General features: G+C 42.4%; 2 protein-coding genes, 2 long non-coding RNA genes and 2 other non-coding genes across 8 annotated transcripts; 3 read left to right on the top strand and 3 right to left on the bottom strand.

The window, feature by feature from the left end:
• Window positions 1–721: 721 nt before the first annotated feature.
• LOC139343674 (cytoglobin-1-like) lies at window positions 722–5,623 on the top strand. Of its 2 annotated transcripts, XM_070981428.1 has the most exons (4): window positions 722–867; window positions 954–1,096; window positions 4,228–4,459; window positions 4,810–5,623. In XM_070981428.1, exons 2-4 carry the CDS (start codon window positions 954–956, stop codon window positions 4,972–4,974), a joined length of 540 nt encoding a protein of 179 aa, XP_070837529.1. In that variant the 5' UTR covers window positions 722–867; the 3' UTR covers window positions 4,975–5,623. The 2 variants fall into 2 exon arrangements, with proteins under 2 accessions (XP_070837529.1, XP_070837530.1); XM_070981429.1 differs by lacking the exon at window positions 722–867 and having other exon boundaries at window positions 952–1,096.
• A 546-nt stretch (window positions 5,624–6,169) lies between these two features.
• Window positions 6,170–9,715, top strand: LOC139343728 (uncharacterized). The gene is made up of 4 exons (XR_011603109.1): window positions 6,170–6,423; window positions 7,149–7,237; window positions 8,886–8,936; window positions 9,281–9,715. It is a non-coding gene; the product is annotated as an uncharacterized lncRNA (long non-coding RNA).
• A 1,253-nt stretch (window positions 9,716–10,968) lies between these two features.
• Window positions 10,969–20,075, top strand: LOC139343999 (fas-binding factor 1 homolog). The gene is made up of 32 exons (XM_070981873.1): window positions 10,969–11,045; window positions 11,239–11,269; window positions 11,537–11,584; window positions 11,701–11,746; window positions 11,836–11,905; window positions 11,992–12,042; window positions 12,153–12,294; window positions 12,408–12,479; window positions 12,578–12,625; window positions 12,999–13,142; window positions 13,237–13,369; window positions 13,618–13,772; window positions 13,863–13,956; window positions 14,058–14,510; window positions 14,600–14,665; window positions 14,760–14,830; window positions 15,008–15,352; window positions 15,462–15,514; window positions 15,609–15,638; window positions 15,729–15,860; window positions 15,979–16,079; window positions 16,229–16,435; window positions 16,966–17,073; window positions 17,296–17,435; window positions 17,561–17,679; window positions 17,840–17,962; window positions 18,054–18,230; window positions 18,372–18,548; window positions 18,637–18,774; window positions 18,878–18,977; window positions 19,074–19,204; window positions 19,889–20,075. Exons 1-32 carry the CDS (start codon window positions 11,043–11,045, stop codon window positions 19,952–19,954), a joined length of 3,774 nt encoding a protein of 1,257 aa, XP_070837974.1. The 5' UTR covers window positions 10,969–11,042; the 3' UTR covers window positions 19,955–20,075.
• On the bottom strand, window positions 19,728–21,399 carry LOC139344000 (uncharacterized). Of its 2 annotated transcripts, XR_011603127.1 has the most exons (5): window positions 21,267–21,399; window positions 20,854–20,921; window positions 20,608–20,675; window positions 20,357–20,417; window positions 19,728–20,159 (listed from the first exon to the last, which is right to left on the bottom strand). It is a non-coding gene; the product is annotated as an uncharacterized lncRNA (long non-coding RNA). The 2 variants fall into 2 exon arrangements; XR_011603126.1 differs by lacking the exon at window positions 19,728–20,159 and having other exon boundaries at window positions 20,346–20,417; window positions 21,267–21,381.
• Window positions 20,252–20,322, bottom strand: LOC139344193 (small nucleolar RNA R38). The gene has a single exon (XR_011603137.1). It is a non-coding gene; the product is annotated as a small nucleolar RNA R38 (small nucleolar RNA).
• LOC139344194 (small nucleolar RNA SNORD49) lies at window positions 20,494–20,567 on the bottom strand. Its single transcript, XR_011603138.1, has one exon. It is a non-coding gene; the product is annotated as a small nucleolar RNA SNORD49 (small nucleolar RNA).
• Window positions 21,400–22,114: the final 715 nt, after the last annotated feature.

Here is a 22,114-nt window from a genome sequence, read left to right as displayed (position 1 = left end):
CAGTAAATGTCACCTCAGTCTTAGCTTTTGCTACACTATCTTGTGTCTTTTCTATTTGCTCTCCTTTGAATGTTAACTCACATACTCCTGGCTAATTGGCCCTGTTGGTTCAGCCCACCATAAAACTTGATTAACGACATTCTTAAGTTTTCAACTGTCGCAACAAAATGAGATATGAATTCCCTCTGATAACCCCTACAGCAGAGGTGTTAAATGCATGCTTTTGAAAAAGTGCAGTGAGAGGTGTGTGGGTCCCTTGAGGGTATGTGTGTATCATGAGAAAACAAGAAAAACTGACTGAAAAAAACACTGATATAACCTGTATCTTGTTAAATAGAAGTTGCCCTATTTCTGATGGGCGTCACGCTGTTTAATTCTCAGTCAGCAGAAGCGTTTTGACACGTACGTCGGCAGGGCTTTGTGAACAATTCAATATCGTTACAGGTTAATCTCCTGGATGGTCTGCAATGGTGACGATGGAGGAAAAAGGTCAGAGTGGGCTCCTTTATCTTATTTTAACGTCATAATCTTACATCGCATCCATGCACGCACTCCATAACTGACTCTCTTATTAAGGATTTGTTTCCTCATCTCATCATGTTTTCATCAAACGCCACCTACAAAGGTGAGGTGGATAGAGTGAGAAAGAGGGAGAGGGAGGGAGGGAAGGGAGAGTGTAAAAGAGAGCGTGCAGAGGCTCCTCCTCGTTCGCTGCGTGCGTTTCTTGTGTTTTTACAGCCTGTTCTTCACTCACACTCTCGCTCAGCAGAAATTCAGAGGTGGAGAGCAAAGATTCTCACTGGGAAAAAGGGGGGGAGGGATTTTCTTCCTCTCTCAGCAAGAAAGGGACATAAACAAGAAAAAAAGGTATATAGTGTTTATCTCGAAGATGCATACTCTCATCAGAGCCCTGCCTTCTGCATGTGCTCAACTCTGCACAACTGTGTTCCCAGATGGAGAGGATGCAGGGAGATGGAGAGGTGGACCAACTGGAGCAACCAAGCCCCCTGACTGACAAGGAGAGGGTGATGATCCAGGACTCCTGGGCAAAAGTCTACCAGAACTGTGATGACGTTGGAGTGGCCATACTGGTCAGGTATTTCTTTTCCTTAGTTTACTCTCCTGGTTTATATGTTTGAATTTTTAACACGGGTTGAGCACAGAGTTAAGGAGACATTTCTATGAAGAAAAAAACAGTAGAGAGGTACCAAAGGCGACAAATGCTGTATATAATTAGAAGGGAGTGGTTGCATATTTACCGATCAGCATTCATATGTCACACAAAAGCGTAAGCACAGTATCTAATTCCTATTTCGGGACTTTTCATCAATTTTCTCCTCATTTCTGCAACTTTAATCAGTTCACTAGTGATAAGGTCAAATTTGCATTTCCCCCTCAGTCATATAACTGCACCTGCCAGAGTCACAAGACCCACTGATGCTTTTCTGTCACAGACAGCTGCAAACATATCATCTAAACCAGTTTAAATCAGGGTCCAGACTGCAGGATTATCCTCCTGCAAAATGCAGTTGATGTTACATTTGAATGAGTTCACAGACTTTACGAGTTTCTGTCCAAAGGAAAGGAAAGGAAAGGAAAGGAAAGGAAAGGAAAGGAAAGGAAAGGAAAGGAAAGGAAAGGAAAGGAAAGGAAAAGTTCTGTCATTTTGCAAGTCATATTCTCACTTCTCCTCCTTTTTTCTTAATCCTACTTATCAAGTAGCAGAGATAAAGAATAAACATTATAATCCGTCAGTCAGACATCTTTGGCATGCAAAGGGTTCCCTCCCCTTTAACAGGCCGTGTTTTGAATGCCTCTGTAGAGGGCCAGGTAACCTAGAGTTGCATGACTCCATCACTATTGATCAAATCTTTGAAATCAAGGGATGAGATGTTCGTTGTTGTAGGTGTTGCTGCACATTTTTCAACCGACTTTTAAACATTTCTTTGTGAGCATGCAATGCTTGCCCTGTTGTTACTTCGAAAGACTTTGATTGTCTTTCCAATATATCAAATAACAAGATTCACTGCCAGTCCCAGCAGGCCTTTATAATCCTCTGTGACTGCAGGAGATGAAAGCAGAGATGGAGTTTAGTGAAAACTGTGCAGTAGCCATCAGTAAAATAATGTATTTTTTCACCAATCATTGACTCTTCAGTATCCCACTCATCTTCTCTCTATGACATACATGTTAAATGAATTGAAATAAATTGACCCTTATTTTCCACCTCCACATTCTTTCACAAAGACCCTACAACCTTGAGGAATTCCAGGAATGGGGGCAGATCCATATGTATGACCGTAAAAAATTCTCCTTATTGCAGGACGAGCAGATAAAATATGTGCTCTTCCCGCTATAAGGAAGGAACCTCTACGTCAGCTTGGATCCTTGAAACTAACTGTCTTTAGGGGAACAGATCAGATACAAAGTAGCAAATTATAGCTCTGAAATGAGAAACTTTCTCTGGATTCAGCTCTTCAGTTAGTCTTGAAGAAGAGATAAGGAAGGATTAAGACTCCAATGACCATATAAAATACTAATGAGGCTATTTATATGCAACCACAGGTCATGCAATTACAAGAGAGAAAGATTAAACGCTGCAGTTCCTCATTAGTTTGCCGTGAAACTAGGAAGACTTTTCTCTAGCGTTTGCCAAGGCGCTCCACCCAGAGCTGAGAGATTAAGGTACCGGCTTCAATCCTCCTTCATTTCCAAACATTTAAATTAACAAATGAAACTCTAACATCTAGCCATATGCTTCAGGGCTAACAGAAAAGCATTTGCTGTCTTTTTGTGTTAGTTGCTTCAGAGACAGAGGGAGATGGGACACCAGGATTAGATAGCCAGCGAGAGGCATTGGCCCTCATCCCAGAGAGTGGGAGGGGGAGTTTTTAGGCTCTTCTTGGGGGTCAAACAGGGATACAAATCAAAGAAAAATGTCTTTGAACTGAATATTCTTTCTCAGAAAGAGTGTGGAGTGAGCCAAAGAAGTATCAGACCTGGATCTTGAACAAAAATGTGAATAATTTGATATTTATGCCACACGAAACATGAAATGTTAGCTGTCTTAATAATGATTACACTCTCAACCACAAAGTAAAAGGTGTTCTCCGGGTAGCCTGAGTAGGCAGTGACATTCATTTTCTTCATCTCATCGCCCTCTCTAATTAGCACATTTCACCTTTTCTCAGAAATTGTGAAATGGTGCAGGATCCTATGCTCTTTTTGTCAAGGCTTGACAGGAACCACAGTACAAAACCAGTCAGACACCTGAGCCGACAGGTTCACATGGGGTTACCACATACAGTAACCAAGAGGGCTGTGTGAATTCAGAGGCCAGCTTTGTGTGAAATAGAAAAAAAAGAAAAAAAAAGGTTGATTTATTCCCTGAGTTTTATATATAACAACAAATAAATAATGGAATATAAACGAATGTGTAATTAACAATTAATGCTTCTTCAAAACCCTAATTCAACAAGTTCACTATCACACAGGGTTCACACGGAACAGTCAATTATGTCGATATTATATATAATATCGACATAATTGACTGTTCCGACAATAACAAGACGATATATTATATAGTCTTATTATTGTTATTATATATTATATTATTATCAAAGCTAAAGCTGTTATGAAACAGAGTTCCTCCCACACATAATCACAGCTAAATCAACCCTCAGGAAAAACCTGTTATGAGCGTTTTATCTGAGGCTGCAAGATATATTTCGACAATGTGAAATGATTCATTAGAGTAAATAAAGGGGGCATAACGTGTTATTTTTGCCCTGTACGCTAAAAAAGTAATGGTGCCAAAGTATGCAGAAAAACAGACAAGTCAATGAGGATGAGGTGAACTGACGAACTCATCATGGTTATAACAAGTGTGCATAACAGATGTGTAATATCTACAGCTATTGTGGTTAATAATTTTTATGTCTGAGAGGAGATGTTTTTCCTTCAGTTTTTAAACCACTTTCAGATATACAGAATACATACCGTGCAGTACCTAGATGGTACTTTAAAGCAAACATTTAAAGTGAAAATATGCAGCACTCTCATGTCAGTATTTACTTAAGATATCTTGCCAGCTAAAAAAAAAAACAGAAAGAATAAAGAATGTTGGTTTCAGAATCGAGCTGGTGTGGGCTGACAAGTGATGAGATTAGCTGAGCTTCGCAGCAGCTGCTCATACCTCTCATGTAGTCTAACTCTCCTCCTTTGCAGGCTGTTTGTGAACTTCCCCTCATCCAAGCAGTACTTCAGTGACTTCAAGCACATCGAGGAGCCGGAGGAGCTGGAGAGGAGTGCCCAGCTTAGGAAACATGCTCGCAGAGTCATGAATGCCATTAATACACTGGCGGAGAGCCTTGATGACTCAAACAAGGTGGCCTCAGTGCTGAAGCTGCTGGGCAGGGCCCACGCGCTCCGGCACAAGGTGGAGCCTGTGTACTTTAAGGTAAAATGTGCGCGAATGAAAAAAGAAGTCACACACACACACACACACACACACACACGTTCAGACAACTCTAAAGGTTAGGATGCTTGTGTTTAACAAACTGATTAGTTAAAAAAAAACATTAAAGCTGCATAAAGACATTTTTGACCACTAGAGGGCAAGAAGTAGCAAACATTAACTGCAGATGAGCACAGAAGTACATAAAGGACTCTAGAATCAAGACTGGTATCGATCGTCTCATCTAACTCTCTGCAAGAAAGCAAATAAGCATATATCCCAAAATGTCAAACTATTCTTTTAATGGACCTTCAAGTTCTCTTAAGTACTGTCCTTTGCTGTGTCTTGGCCAGATCCTTAGTGGTGTGATACTGGAAGTGCTAGGAGAAGAGTTTTCAGAGGTTGTGACACCAGAGGTGGCCGCGGCATGGACCAAACTCCTGGCTAACGTCTACTGCAGTATCACAGCCGTCTACGAAGAAGTGGGCTGGCCTAAGCTCTCGACCTCAACTGGGTGAAGCTTTTAATCTGGGTTTGTTGGACCATGAGCACCCATTGTTTTAGGCCACGGCCTCATAAGACGGATGAATTGACTGTGCTGACCACTGAAGTGAAGCAATGTATCCTTACACATGTTTTCTGACAAATTATGGGGAATACAGTTTAAATAATCTAAGATAATCATGGGCTTTGGAACATATTCTCTACATAAGGGCGTGTGTGTGTGTGTGTGTGTGTGTGTGTGTGTGTATGTGTGTGTGTGTGTGTGAGAGAGAGAGAGAGAGAGAGAGAGAGAGAGAGAGAGAGACAAAGAGAGATACCTAAAGTAAAATCTCTCCGATTTATTGTTTTATACTCTTGTAAAGGACCGAACCATTCAAAGGAGAGAGCAAAGAGGAAGAAATGCAAACGCAAACCCAAAAGTGGAAAAGAGGTCACATTTGACTTGGATGTGCCTTTGACTGAATGTGCATATCTAGAAACTGCCATGTTAATGATCATGTGATGTTTTTTCTGATGTCTCCTTTTTTCAGTCTGTATCCACTTGCGGCCCCTTTATGAGATATCGAGAGGACTTTTTTTTTTTTTTTTTTTTACATTTTTAACAGTTAATAGTGATGATTTTACATTTTTTCATTATGACTCACCTTTGTATCTGTAAGTTTGAAATAAAAAATGCAAAGAAAACACTGGGGTCTTGCCACCATTTCAAATCCTTTCATATCTGCTCTAAAGTGTCTCTCCTGCATCTCTGCTCACCATTACGTTGCCAACATTAGACCTTTCCTCTCTCCACGTTTGGCCTACTGCTCCCTTATTCTCTGCTTGAGTCAGCAGTGCTAAGTATAATTGGCTCAGCCGCTGAAACAGCCCATTTATCCCACTACGCTCTCTGTTTTCATAATACGTGAACTCCACCTCTGCTCTTGGCCAATTAGGTTTATCCAGATACACTGTAATTTGATTGGTGTGTTGATCTGTAAACCTGCGCTGTAATGTGCCGCTCAAAGCCAATTTCAGCAAACCCTCTTACAAAATGCAGCAGTTTTTTGACAAAACAAAAAAAGCGACTATGTCGAGTTTGAGGTGGTTTGCCATGTTGACGACGCGGTGACGAGGTGGGTTGTTTTCAGAATAGAAATACACAGCATGCTCTGTTTACCTCCTAGTCCTACCAGCGCGAGCCAGCACCCCCCTCCTTGATCCTAGCTAATCCTCGGAGCTAATCTCCCCAATCATGAGTGAGAGCCAGGAGGGAAGACAGGAATAGTCAAGCCTGTTTCCTCACAAACTCTGCCTTTTACCATTCAAGCCTTTTCGATGGGAGGAGAAGTCTCAGTGCTCTAAAACCACCATCAGTCCCAAAGGCAGGAGGTCGTTGGGGGTGTGACCATGTGCACCACTATGATGGTCCTCACCACCATCGCTCTCATCCTGCGGCAGAGATTCTCCAACAAAATCAAGCCGTGAGTACTGACCATGAGATGATTGTGATTTTTAACTGGCAGTCAGTAGATGATCTGTCTGTGTTTTCAATCACAAGACAGAAATAAGAGAGTCTTTTCATTTTTATTAAGGTTCAGTCCTTTAGATTTGGATTCAGGCTACATTTTCCAGTGCCTGACAATATAGACACATTCAACAGCTTGAATCTTCTGGGAAAAGCTTTAAATTCACATAACATGCTTCCTCCCATACCACGCATACAAACCGAGAAAGTGCATGTCTTTTTCATGTGTGGGAGAGTGAGGGAGGTAGGGTGAGACTCATCTGCACCATTGATTTGAAATCACTCCTGTGATTATTTTAGGGTTCGCCTCGAGCTGCGTGTGGATTAAGTGGCTTGATACATAACAACAGGGTATTCCAGTTTTTTTAATGGAGACGTGAATGGAGGGGAAAGCATCAGAGCTCTTGAGTTTATGGCTGCTAATTGACGCAAAGTGCAGCCTTCTCAGCCCCCGGCCCTGCTCAGCCACTCACACAGCGGTGGCAAACAATACCTGGTGGCTGCAGCACCATGCAGCATGGCAACAGCTAGCTGACACAATTATGAGCTAATAAACAGCAAAACCTCCATTTTTTTCCGTGTTTACTAAACCAGATTTCCAGATAACTGTATGTTCAAGAAGGCACTGTGATGGTAGATGTGGAGCATTTAATATTGAGTGTTATGTATCATCCATCACAGGCAGAAAGAGGCTGTTGAGAAAGACGTGCCATACATGAAGAGCAATGGAGCAGCAGAAACCCAAAAATGACAACAGTGAGCATCCCGGGGTGAGTACACACAAATGGTCAAGATGTATCATAAGTCCACAGGAGGCTTTAAGGGGTAGTCCTATGATGTTGTATCGCACAGCAAAGGCCCACATATCCTGACATTTAATACTAAAAATGAGCCACTTCAAATTCCATTGATGCAACTTGATGCATGTATTGTTAGAGTACCTTGCCTGGTGAACACACACATACCTCCAAACTCCACACACCCAGTTTATAAAACTATTCGAGTAACACTTTTTTTATTCCTTACAAAACTGATGAGTAAACTCTTACAAAAGCTCCTTGAAAGGGACCATGTAACCTCTGTGGGCCAGTTATTTTAGAGAAATGGGCACAGTGTTCAACTGGTACACTTTCAGTTAACTAATTCTAACTAACTGATTAATTGCTATTAATATTATTATAATCACTGCAAAGATGGTCAGCTAAACATGCACAAAGTTGAAATAAAGTTCAAATATATAATCATTTAATATAGATTGATTTAAATGGAGTAGTTTTGTTAAGGAAATTACTCAACTGCTTTTAAACTCAACGCAACAAATTCAACTCAAACAACTCTTTCAGAGCTTTGTCTTATTATAAATCATCTAGTTATTTCCAGAAACCTTCCTTGGAAATTATTAGGAAATGGCAGACCTTTGAAATAAAGCGTTGCTGCTTGTTGCTGTGAAGCTGTAGGCTGGCATAAGCCTCTCACCAGACAAGGACGCCAATACTGGATGATTCTGCGAAACTACGATCACTGACAGTCTCTCGCTCACACACCTTCCTGCATTAGCTCTGCAGCATTAGACGTAACACTGATGTAATTCCTGGCAGTATTGGGCTGAGGTGAGGTAACCCCAGTCATGTCATTAGGGTCATTTTCTGAGACTTGACAAAGCTCCTCCGGAGCCACAGAAGATGTTAATGCAACTGCTGATGAGTAAACTCAACTCAAGGCTACAAGTACTTTTGCTTTTGGTGCTATGTTTTTTACAAAAAAAAAAAAAATCATGCTAAAGCTAAATCTAATCAAATCTTTAATCTCAATTAATTCACACTACAACACCACATATAAAGACCAAAACTGAGAATCCCAGTAAGTGAAAGTGAGGCAGGAAACCATCCAGACAAACAAAGAGACATTGACGTGTGTGTGTGAGCGTGTGTGCAAGTGTGTAAGTGTGTGTGTAATGTGTGTCAGTGTGTTAGGGGAGGTTTACAGAAGAGGCTCCAGACAAGGGAAGAAAGTGGAGCAGTGGAGCATGTTACAGACGCACAGATGCATAAAGAGCTAAGATGCCTGCCCCACATTTAGCTTTTAAGTATTCGCTGCTACACTGCTAATACTAAATGATTCAAAGGCAGAACAACAATCCATCTCTTTGCACGGTCATTATAAATACATTACCTCCCTACAAGCACATAGTTTAATGCAGCTGTAATAGATCGTAACATAATAATAATAGTAGTAGTTGTAAACTAAATACTGCAGGTCACGGTTTGTGATCTTTCACTTATCTGAATGATTTTCATGGAGGCAAGTGTATTCAGCTGAGTCAGAGTGATTCACTCTTTTGTGAATGATTATTTTCCTACATCATTCATGACTTTGCATGTCAGCTTTTACTCCCCTCGTGCTCCTCCTCCCCTGCAGACATGAACCCAGGCCAGAGTGGGAAATCATCTGAAGTCTGGTGAGCATCAGGTGAGCTGCTGTATTTGATGAACAATAAAACAAATGGACAAAGTGTCAGAAAAAAGTGGACAGATGTGTGTTTGCTTCACAACTTTGGAACGCAACTAACCATGATTTGTTTTCATATCGTCTTTTCAGCGGCCTCTGCTATCAAGACTTATTTCACCAGATACTACAGGAGAGATTTCCTGTTATGTTTTTGGTTGATTTCTCTCATTGATCTGACTCTGATTCATGTGCACTTGACAGCTCACACCAAGACTCCCACTAGTTTTCTTTTTCTTTTTTTTTTAAAGTGGGCTAGAAGAACAATAAGACCGTTTTGATCATGGCTTCCCCTGTGTGTCCTGCAGATGCTGTCAATTACAGAGACAGGAAAACAGCCACTGAGTGAATTCCAAGAAGATGAAGCCTGACAAATGCTGTGCAGTCACCATGAAAACCGAATTTACGATATTGTTTTCTGTTTCAGAACAGATGTGATCAGGGTTTGATAAAACGTGTTGTGTGCCTCCACATAAAAACCAGCCACAGTCATTTCTTTGATTCAAATCTTTTGCATGCTTTTAAAAAGGTGCGATTTGTATTAAACATATGTATGAAGATAGGATGTATCTTAAAGAGTAGCTTCTCTTAATATCTCATAAGTGACCTAATTTCTATTGAAATAGGGGCTGAAGTCATGCATAGTATTGTGCATGGCAGGTGTGGCCATTCTGTGAATCCCTTTAAGGTTTATGTTGTTCTCAGGGGGGAAGCTCACTGATTAATTAAAGCAATGAAATGCATTTGTGTACCTTTGTGTGCTTCTGAGTGTCTGATTGTCTCTCGTATGCACAAAAAGTAACTGTTTTTGACTTGTTGATGACCTGTTAAAAAAGTTTATTAAGCATTTCCCACTTCATGTCAGGCCACCTTAGTTGCATTGTCATCACCATGTGCTATAAGTACGTATTTTCCCTCTTTTTGTGCAGTTTAATCTATCGAGATAACTAGTTGAAGTGCTGCCTGCAAAACTTTATCATGACAGAGAATGCATAAATACTCCCCTCCAAACAACTCCGCTCTGCTACACTAATACAGCAACAAGGAAAGAAAATAAACACTGGCTGTTTGCTTGTTCGCTGTAGTCATGGAACACATATCAGTTTTAACACAATGATGAAAAAAGCAAACAACATGTGGTGTTGGCACGTGAGTGTGATCCCAACTCTGTACCACCTGACAGCCTGTGTTGTGATGATGGAGGTGGAGGAGCATAGGAAGGAATGGTGTTAGAAGCCAAACTCTAAGAAATGGGTTTCCAGGGGTTGTCATTGGACTGATTAAGAGTGCAACATCAGGCCTACACCTCACTGAATAAAACATAGGCATAAAAAGATAAATGATTCAGCTCTTCAGCCTTCATGTACCTGATTTGCTTTGACTATTTTTTTTCCGAGCTCTAGTGCCACCTGGTGGTAAAACTGTTTTAGATTTAAATTTCAATAAATGACCAAGCAGGTTAAGGTGCTGAGGGAAGTCCAAAATAAGACAAAACATCATTCAAACGCAGCCCAAAATAAACATCTTTTCAGAATGACATTTCCCTAAATGGTGCGTTAAAAACTACTCTGCCCACAATGCACTGCGAACTGTAAACAGGAAATGTCCGTCTCGCGCCGGTTTGTATGGTTTTTGTGTTCGCGTTACTGCTGCAGTAAATCTCTGATGCGTCTGATTTGGCTTTTGTTTTATGTACGGCTCAGAGCTTAAACCTTGCACAGATTATCAGAAAGTTTGTTTTAGAAGACTCAAATAGCCTAAGTGTGCAATATGGCTAACGAATAGCCCTGTCCATGTATACCATCTGACGTTAGTTCGTAGCGGCAGTGTAATTTGTTTCAGTGTTTCAGTTGCTACCATAAGCAAAACTGGCCATTTGTCAAATGAAAAAGCATGGAGCAGGACGAAATGTAGCCATATTAACTGACTACAACCATGTATTGTGTCCTTCACATGCATGCTGACTGGTGGAGCAGTGGTTACCAATGGAGACAGGAGACGCCTCATCAGATTTAGCTAGGTTAGCTTGCTAGCTACTCTCAAATGTAACGCTCTCTGGAGAGATTCAACATGGTGAGTCAAACATTATCAACATTTTCACGATTTATCAGTGCAAACACGATCCTTAAAGGAAGTTAAGTGCATGTTTTCAATCACTTTATATGTATACATCAGATTTGCTCTTTGCAGTGGACCCCCGAGTTGCATTAGCATCTTGCTAACCTGTTCAGCTGTAAAGTAACTCGTGCTTCCCTGTTGATTGCAGGCTACAGTGCAGAAGGGCAGATCTTCCAAAAGTAAGTCCTTCAAGTGTTATTTGACCTTTGCTGTATTCATTTTACCTTTGCAGCAATCAACTTTCAATGAAGGTTATTTATAGAGCCTAAAATCACAGCTTTGTCTCAGAGGGCTGCGCAGCACTGACGCCCTCATGTCTATAGATCCTCAAATCATGTAGAGGATCCCACCACCATAACACAACAGTAATATAACAGAGAAACAGATGCACTTACAACTAAGAGCTTCAATGTTAATGCTACAAATACCCTCACGCTTTTCTCAAGGTTCATTTGGAGATGACGATTTGCTGGACAGTTTATTTGATGATAAAAGTAAGTGAGCAGTTCTGCAACTTCAAACCAAACAGTTACATCATTATGACTGTGGTATTACTGCTGTGAAAGTTTAATTTTGTTTTGATATTTTCTCTCAACAATTCACTCACCAGAACACCCAGTGAGGGGGAAAGCAACTCGTGGCGGACCACTGCATCGGTAAGTTGGAGGAATTCAAGAGTTGCATATCATTAATTATAAATTTCAAGTCTTCCTCTTTCAGAGTTACCTCATTTTTTCTCCTCCAGCTCTTCTGCCACTGATAACATCTTCAGTATGCTAGCAGAGGAGGTGAAGCGGGATGGTGGGGACACTGAGGTATGTAGGCAGATGTAGATATGAAAAGGGACACTTCGATACACAATTTTATTGTCTCTTTGTTAATATTTTCTTTGCTGTCCAAGGACTCTGACGTCTCAGCAGCTGATCCCATTGACATACTGAAGAACATGAAGGTATTAACTGTGGAAATGTTGACACAAAGTTCAGCTTTGCAGCTGTCGCTGCGTGGTCTGAGGTCCACTCAACGGTGCATGTTGTTTTCCTGTTTATCCTCCTTGTACAGGACATGGATGATATGGATGCTGACCTTTTTGCATCAAAGAAAAAGCCAAGTTCAGCTCCTGCACAAACAAAGCCGTTTGATAATGAAGGGCCGAAGAAAGACTCTTCCTCATTAGAAAGTGATGTGAAACCAGAGGGAGCAGGTAACTCAGTGCATAAATTACTTTCTCATCATTAGCTTCACATTGTTACCGGCTTTGAAGTTTACTTTAATAGCAGCAATCAGAGAGAGCTGTCTCTCCCCCTCTTGACTCAGATGAACCCACCGCAGGAGGGAAGAAGCCAAACTCGTCTGCTGCACATAACTACAAGAAGTTCACCTTCTCTGGTGAGTGAGCCTTCCTGTCCCGGCCGAGCTTCATATCACTCAACAGCTGTTTACTGAGAGCTTTGATTTGTTTTTCTCAAACTGTTGCATTGATTTAGACAGTGGTGGTGACGATGAAGGTCTTGATCAGACAGCTGGCACTAAAGGTACATTAGTGCAGATATGTGTTTGGTCCTTGCATTGTCGTTGAAGAATATCAGCTTGTAGTTTCATGGGTGTCTGTGGGTAGTTTGGACAGGAGAGGTAGTCTACAGGTGCAGTTGAATATCCAACACAAATAAGATCTGGACATAGATTGGCTTTTAAGAAACCCCAGCACTCAAAGAGAAGTGTCCAATCAGTGTATTGCCATATAGCGAGTGACTCGTGAGTTACAGTTTATTTGGTACACCTGTGCAATGTCATGCAACCCAACGCAGCTCCAGTAAATCCTCTATTCGTAGAGCTCACAGCCCTTTATTAAAGGGTTTTTCAGCCATGTCCAGTAGCAGTATATAAAGAATCTTGTTTCTGCTGCAGATCCAGACGACCCCCTGGCTGATCTGCTTGATGATTTACTTCCTGATGAAACTCAGCCCAAATCCAAATCTAGCATTCAGCGGGCCAGACCTGCAAAACCTGCGCTGTCTCCTGCAGCATCTCCCATCCTGAAAGCTGAAACGCGTGAGCCTTAAATGACCCAGAACTCTTTACTTTCAACCTTTAGATAAACACTGAAGTCCTACAGGGTCACATGTGTGTATTCTTTGTTCATCAGCTAAGGCAGCGAAGAATCGAGGTGAGCTAACGTTTGATGATGATAAGGACGACCTAATGGGTGCTCTCGGATTTGACAGCGACAAAAACGCTCCAAAGAAAAAAGAGACTGCACTCTGGTCCAACAAGGAAAGGTAACAGCTTTGTTTTTACTCTTACTGTTTCCCTCGTATTGTTGTCTTTATTTATAGTGCTCAAATGATAAATAATTGCTGCTTCAGTGCTTTGGGCTGCGGCTAAAAACAAAACATTGACAAGTGTTTCACAGAGCAGCATCTTTCAGCATCAGGCATGTCGGTTCTTTTCTACTTCGTTTTGCCTTCCCTTTGCCTGCTTTTTTCTTTGCCTTCCTTTCTTTCTTAACATGATTTTGTAATCTCAGGAGTGAGGCTCCTCAGAGAGCTCGCACAAGACTTGATGAGATTCTGGAGAATTTGACTTCACCTCGTCCTCTGGAGCAACCTCTGACGGGCGAGAGGAAGGACCAGCCTCAGTCCCAAGAGAAGCAGCAGCAAGAGAAGACTCCCAGTGTGAAAGGTACCAGAGCACCGCGGTCCTCTGCTCAGCATAAGTATGACTTCTGGAAGAATCAAGTATTTGAAAACTAATTTTGTTCCTACTTATCAGAATCGCTTTTAGAAGACGACCTCACGTTTGGCTCCTATCAGCCCACGCTGGTGTCGACACCTGAAGGGCGCCAGTCCCGCAGACAGTCTGTCAGGTGTGTGTGAAGTCCAGTCATAATGGTTTCTGGTGTTTTTTTGTCTGATGTGCTAAACTGAACACTACATGTTTTTTTTGTTTTTTTTTGGTAATCATCAGATTTTCTACAGAGGATGTCAGCTCCTCTACCCCAGAGAAGAAACAAAAACCCACCTCCACACGACAGCGCAGCTCCGCTGACTGGCTAGGCCTCAAGACAAACGACGACCGTACCTTTTGGGAGGGTGATGCCAAAGAGACCAAAGGTTCAACAGAGTCTCCAAAGGCTCCGTCGTCTCCTCCACTCGAGAGAAGACCCTCCCTAACTGGTAGCCACGCCACATCTGCTGCAAAAGTGGCAACAGACACCCCAACACCTACTGATAAAATCCCCAAACAAACCAAGCTGGAGGTCTCTAAGAGCCAGAAGCGAGAGGAGGAGGAGGATGACTGGTTAGCAGGAGCACTGAGCAGGAAGAAGGCTCAGTCGGTGTCAAGCTCCGAGACAAAAAGGTCCAAGCAGGAAGACTCTTTAGGCCTGGGAGAAGAAGTGGATCTGGAGTCGATTGTTAGGTACCGTGGAAGCCGCACACACAAAGGAAACAGGATGACAGAAGAAGCTTGTGTCTCAGCACTGAATGATAGTTTGTTCTTCGTTTCAGTAAACAAGACACTTTACAAGCTCCCAGGGGCAGAGAGGACACTCTTACATCTGCCATTGAAACTAGGTAAGATATTTATGGTGTATATCCTTTAAAACCCATGTCCTCTAAATGACGATATTTTACTACTGTTGTTTCATCCTCCTTTTATTTTCTGCAGCAACACTTTTATTGGACAGCCCAGCCCCACCGCTCACTCCACTCCTGTCAGAGAGCAGGGGACAACGCAAGGTACTTAACTCAGCTGCACAGTGACTCATCCAAATATCTGTTTAGTTTGCATAGGAACCATCATTTTCAAAGCATGGGCACAGCACAGTGGTCATTTACAAGATCTCATTCTATCTTGCATCACGTCACGCTCTTAATCTTAGCAAACCGTCTCATTCTGCTCCTCCTCTCGCACAGATACCATTCCCAGTTGCCCTTCAACTCCACCACAATCCCCCTCTAAAGTTGCAGAGTATCAACACGCCTCCCAGCCTTACCTCCCCTCCACCTCAACAGCCGCTCTCCCTGCTAAAATAGACCTTGAACAAACTCTTGGTTCGTCTCATCCCTCAGATTGCCCTCCTCAAGTTCCTGGTCCTGTCCCTGCTGCTAGCATTAGCCAGCCTCAGTCCCAACCCCACCACTTACCATCCGATAAGGGATCCAGGGTGCTCCCAGGGTCCAGTCAAGCTTCAGATGAAACCCAACAACAGCTGCCATTGCTCAACCCTATGCCTGCTATGCTGCCTGGCTCAATGTGGTGTAGGTAATCTTTGAGAAATCTGAAGTAGCTGTAGATACACCATTTCTTTAATATCTAATGTGAGCAGCAGGTCAGTATGATTGTTACTTGTGGCTGTTTTCCTTCCAGCACTTCCACAGCAAAACCAAATGCAGAATACGTCGGCTGCCGTCCAACAACAGGTAGTCGCTCATCAGCAATTTCTGCAATCAGGTTGCCATGATTTAGGAGATCACACGTGTGGCTTTTTTAATCCCTTCCTTATCTTCTGAAAAGGTGACGCAGCAGCTGCTTCTGCAACAGCAGGTTAGGAACATAGAAGTCTTTGCTTGCAGATTGATTCAAAATGGCATTTATCAGCTGGTTTGTTCTTGACTTGTTACTCTCCTCCTACAGATAATGCAGTCTCAGTTGCTGGGTCTGGGGGGTGTTGTGGATGCAGGAGTCCTGCAGAGACTCAAAGAGACAGAGCAGCAACCTGGGGACTATCGAGCTTTACAGGCTCGCATCATCCAGCTGGAGGGACAGGTACATGAATGCAGTTGTAGTGATGAGGGAGAAATATGAGAACTGCACGTCTGCTGTATTTTCAGGAAGGAATCCCATGTGCCTGTGCAGCCTTAACCGCCTATGTGTTATTGTCCAGGTGAAGACACTGCAGATGGAGCAAGACCAAAGCCAAATGTTGCTTGAGAATGTCCAGCAGCGGCATAAAAAGGACATGGAGCTCTTGGAGAACGCACACAAGTAATTAGACCAAATGCACACACTCTGTCGTGCGAATGTGCAGCTGCTGTGCACATGTTTAACATACATTATGCATAAATCCCAAGCAGCTTCTGTGTGTCTGTATGCATCACACATACAGTGCTCCAAGTATTTCTGTGCATGTCCAGGGCTCGTGTGAAGCTGCTCGAGGAATCAGCAGCCCAGAGGGAGACGCAAGTGCGGCAGGAGTGTGAAGACCTCGTGGAACGCCTGGCCACAGCGACGCGATCGGCTGAGCAGGAACGCTCAGAGCTGCAGTCTCAGTACCAGCGCAAACTGGCCCAGGCCCAGCAGGACAGAGACCGCGAGGTGGAGAGACTCAGAGACCTCCAGAGGTACACCACGAAGCCTTTTCTACAGCGATAGATTGATTCTGTTCAGCAGTTAAAATCAACACACTTCAACCCAGAATCAAAAATACATGTTTTTCCTCTTACCTGTAGTACTATTTATCCATCTGGGTTGTTTTGTTGTGACGCCAGCTGTGTCACTCTGCGTCTACTCCATCAACCTTAGTCTGACATTGCTAGCTTGTGGAGATTCGTTTATGGCTAACCAAGACTGCTAGCTAACGTTACAGCACAGCCAAGGATGGTGGCATTAATGTTTACACCCCACACTGTCACGAGGACGAGCCTCTCATCTGCGCAGTGGCACGGTTGGTGGATATAGTTTGATTTTTGGAAAGAGACGTTGCTTTGAGTTGTACCATTTAGTTCCATTATATACATTACACATATGCATTATACTCAGCAGCTCACATTAAAAGCATCTGGATAGATGAATAGAACTATAGGTAAGAGAAAAAAATGTATCTTTATGAGTTTTTGAGTTTACCCCGTATATATCCTGCTTTGCCACTAAGGAAATCTATATTGGAGATGAAGAAAGACCACGAAGACCAGCTGCAGAGACTGAAGAAATTAAAAGATGAGGAGATCGATGCCGTCACAAGCGCAACATCTCAGACCAGGTAAGGTGTTGTCCAAGGTCACCGCTCCCATTTAAAGTTATACTAGTAATTATATGCTAGATGATATACAGTATGTTGCACAATGTTTTTATTCTATTTTAACAGTGAGCCTGGGCCTATTCCTTTTTTATTGCTAATTTCCTGTATCGAAACAGATTTTCAGTGTTGCCCTTGGTCAGAGATTTAATATCTACAAGTATGTCTGCGTTTTTTTTTCTCCAGGTCTCTCGCAGTGGTCATTGAGCAGATGGAGCAGTTCTCCTCTCGGCTCGGAGAGCTTTCATCTCGGGTGGAGAGCACACATGAACACACGGCTCATGGCCTGGAGCAGGGGGCACGGCACAGAGACGAGCAGCTTCGAAGTACCTCAGATACACACATACGTGCACACGCATTGTTCAAATAGGTCAAGATACAAGTTGTCTAATAGCGCGCTGTTGTTGGTATCACATTGCAAGTGGGTTAAGGTCGTTCTCTAATGTTTCAGTTATGCAGGACCGTCTGGCCCAGCAGCAGAAATCCATGGCGGAGGAGAGAGCTTACCTCAAGGAAATAATTTCCAGGATGGACACTCAGCTCAATGAACAGCAGAGACAGCTTGAGAAGGTCAGGGTGAAATCGGCCTTTAGAAACAGACTATTTAGAGGGTCGCTGCATTTGCTTTGTCATAGCGGTAAAGCACCAGTGCATACAGACAAACACCTGAAATAAAACTGATGCTTTCCCCCTCGAGGACTGAAGATGACATTTTTTCTGTACACCTCAGGAACGCTGGAAGATGACAGCAGAGCAGGCCAAGGCAGAGTCTACTCAAAGAGGCCTGGAGGAAGAGCGGCGTGCTCTCAGCATGCAGATCAACATGGAAAGGGAGGAACTCGAAAGGGCTAAGGTGAGGCTGATGAACGTCCACATCAGCTTGAGTAGCGGACAAACGCTCCATCTCCATTCCATGCGTCTCCCCTTTCTTTCTCCTCCATCAGAGTGCTTTATTGGAAGAGCAGAAGTCAGTGATGCAGCATTGCGCAGAAGAGAGGAGGAAGCTGGCAGCTGAGTGGGCCCACTTTCACGCCCTGGAGAAGCAGAGGCATGAGAGGGCAGAGCGGGAGGTCAGCAGTCTGTTGGAGAAGAGAGAGGGCTCCATTATTAGTCTTGCACAGGTGAGCTTCACAATGGAGAAAAGAGCTTCTCAATGTTTTGACGGTCTTGTTTTGTGAATTTACTCATTTTTTTACAGGCTACTCTGTTATTTGAGTAGGGTTGGGTAGGGTCCATACACAATAATTTTCTTTCTACTGTAGGAACAAGCTGACCTAAAGCTTCATACTGCAGAGCTGAAACAAAAGGAGATGACTGTGGCACAGGAGCGAGAGACTCTGGAAAGATTAAGAGAAGAGCTGGACAGAGAGAAAGAGAGAATAAGCAGCACGGCCTTGAGGCTCAAGACACGAGCCCAGGAGGTGGAGGCCTTCAGCAAGGTAAATCCACACCACACGGACTCCTACGTGCGGAGTGGACTAAACAATATGTAATGCGTGATTGTTGACCACACTGTGTTCTGTACAGCTCGCTGCAGAGAAGCACGAGGAAGGAGAACGAGCGTTGCAGGAGTCAAAACGTGTGGAGGCGGAGCACGAAGCAAGGCTCGCAAATATCCATATGCAGACAGAGCGGCTGAGGCAACAGGAGCAGCGAATTCTTCAGGTGTGTGTCATTTCAGCTCACCCTTCAGATTAGTCTTCTACTTTACGAAAAACTATGAAAAGCACATAAATGGTAACTGTGGTGGGACCGAAACACGTTACAGGAGCGAATGCGGTTAAGTCATCTGCAGAAGGAGACAGAGAGGCTGAAACAAGACCCTCCGATTTCCATTTTATCACAAACGATTCCACCCATTTTCCCAGGTGAGGGAAATTCTGGCTATCCAAAGTCTATGATTAAATAAAAACTAGTTACTTATACAAATTAAACCCATTTAATATTAGGTTTTGTATCTGCAGACTCTGCTTCAACGTTTCCAAACCCTGAGCTGGCGTCGACCCTGAATATCCCTCCTCCTACTTCAGTTACCAGCTCTCAGTCCATGGCTCTTCAGGCCAGTCTGGCTCTGTGGAAGTACACTGCAGAAAAGGTAACCAGTGAATACACACTTTGTGCAGAAGGTATAAGAATGCTGAAAGTCAGACTGTTAGTACTAAACTAATAACTTCATGTTCTGATCTCTGACTGTGCTCCAAAGACGTAGTCACATGATCGTTTTGATTGGTGCATGACCCAACACTGAAGACAGCAAACCTTCAAACAGCTTTTTGCTCAAAGATGGCAAGTGCTGCAGAACGATACAGAATCAGTCTGTGTGCATGTACAAGGAATTTGACTCCAGCTTAAAACACTGCAATGTACTTGCACAGGAAAAAAAGATTGAATTTACAGTGCATGTATGTTATGCCTTAGAATAACTTTCAGACACATCCCATCACAGCAGTAGGTCACAGTTGTCTCTTGCAGTGGTCTAGTATTATGTGACATCAGTCATCAGTCCTAAAAACAAATCACTGTAACAACAGTGAAGACAACCTCACAAGAGACGGTTATTATTAGACACTCAAGGCGTCAGATTCCTTGAAACAAACGAAATTCAAATCAACACAAGTAGGTTACTTTAGAGGATTTTATTGTTTATATGAAACACAAACAGGCCAATTACACCAACATAACACACCAGCTTTTCAACACATGTACAGTTAGTGACAATGACCGCAACATTTCAGGTTTGAAGTTTGTGTTCGTAGCTACTTTCTGTTCCTGCACACAGGACCGTGAATACCTCCAGGAGGAGCAGATCTTCTTGGACAATCTGAAGAAGAAATCTTACAGATGACCTTTCAACACAGATTGACCGACTCATGGATTCATGTCACATTTCACGTGCAGAATACTTGACTTTTATACAACACCTCTTGGGTTTATTAAACGTGTTTTCGATCAAACATGGTTTTTACTTTGTCTACAAAACAAATCTACAGTGGTGTCAGACTTCTGGATCAGTGCCAAGCTGATGTTGTCCACTTCTTCATGGATTTCACCTGAAAGTTAAAAAAAAAAAAAAAATCAAGACTCACTAGTGTAATGCAAACAACTATTGTGAATGAAAGCTGTACTGGTCCTGCATCTCTAATCAAGCCTCAGGTTACCATGACTCCACACTGAAGTTCGGACAGGGATAAGTTTTTATCATCACTGGCTTGACTTAATTATCAAGTGTTACACTTGCAGCATTTACCTGTTCAGCTCATCTCAGCACCCATGTGTCACCTTGTGGTCTTCTTGGCAGAACTTAAGCCCTATAGGGAGACATTTTACATCTAGATCATCCAAATGTTCAGTTTATGCACACCAAAAGGCAAAAAGGTCGACATTTCTCAGAACTGCTATTGCAATCGTCAGTTATCGCATAAGACGGCACTTCCTATGCAGCAGTTTTAATCACTGAATCAGAGGCAACATGGATGACAAGAACAAGGTGGTACAAACCTTTTCACTATGCTCCCCTGTCCTTCCTTCTGGCAGTCAATGTCTGGTGGAACACAGGAGCCATGAACCTGCAACAACAAATTTTATTAGTGCTAATCAATCAGCAGCACGTGACAACACACGTCAGTCTGCTGCAAGTCAGATACCATTGGTTTCCACACTTCGTTTTTTCAGACAGGGATAACAAACTCATCATATGCACTGCAGAGACGAATAAAAGCCATCACAGCATTTCTCACGTGTTACCTTTCATTGCGATAATGAAGCCTTCTCTGACAGCAAGGCGAGCCTCGTTCCTCATCAGCCACAGCTGCCTGTTAAATTGAAATATATTAAAATCACACTTTAGATCTTGTAATCAACACAAGCTCGTGACCAAAGGAAGGCCACGTGTGGCCGTCCCTCTATTAAGTTACGCAATGCAAATGATCATATTGTAGTCATATTAATGTACGTGGTAGTGGGTTTAATCCATATTCTCTGATTGTCTAAAAATCATTTAGTTTACGTCCCCATTTGTAACAATTCCCCAACACCTCCTTGCACGTGTTAGCCAAAGTTGAGGACAGCTAGCAGCTAGCATGCTAGCACAGTCAGTATTAAACCGCCTTTAGACTTCCATACACTTAATACTCATTAATAACTCATCAAATGATTACCTGTCCACGGCGGCTCATCAGCTTTAAACTCCATATTTTGACATAAACTCATCACAACGTGTAAAACCAGCATACTCTACTTCGCGCTTCCTAGCACCGGTCCGCTCTGCTACCAACGAAGGAGCGCAAGACTGGAAATCTCGCGTGATAACCATTTTATACGTCTTAAACGTCACATCCCACGTGATTACTGACCGGGTGTGGTTAAAGTTCGACTTGCAATTTGCTTTCAAAAGTATTTCCATAAATACTACACTGATTGCTAATTTAGCCATCATTTCACAATGAAAATATATGATGTAAATGATTGTAAAAATTACAATTATCCGAAGAAAATACATAAGCTGATCATATGAGAGGAATGAAGTCACAATTATGCGCATTTAACCGAGTTTTTATTTTGTCTCTTTGTACATATTGTTTTACATGATTGGCCTGATGAAGTGAACAGTGTGTTTGTTTGCTAGTGTTAAACTCGGTATTCAACAAATGATTAGACATAAAAATACCTTATAATCAAAAACACACCTGTGCTGAAAGAAATCACATATTGTCATTCAAGAAAACAAAACATTTCAATCATTTAATCATTATAAGAACCTTTCAACAGTTTGACTGCAATCATTTTCTTATTTTTATTTTCTTATTTATTATTATACTGTATTTATTATTTTTATATCTATGTACATAATACATTAATCAAAGAGGCAAATTCTAAGTGCATGTTTATTTCAGTGTAAGTCAAAATGAACAAATTACAGTTAAGTCTGCTTTTGGACAAGTCAATTCAAGTCCACAGGCCTCTAAACTGGTTCACGAGGAAATGTGTTATATAACTGAGGTTTATC

Source organism: Chaetodon trifascialis, chromosome 15 (genome assembly GCF_039877785.1).
Source record: "Chaetodon trifascialis isolate fChaTrf1 chromosome 15, fChaTrf1.hap1, whole genome shotgun sequence".
NCBI classification, from domain to species: Eukaryota; Metazoa; Chordata; class Actinopteri; order Chaetodontiformes; family Chaetodontidae; genus Chaetodon; species Chaetodon trifascialis.
Note: the sequence above shows the minus strand (reverse complement) of the source record. Positions and strands in the feature narration are given on the sequence as shown.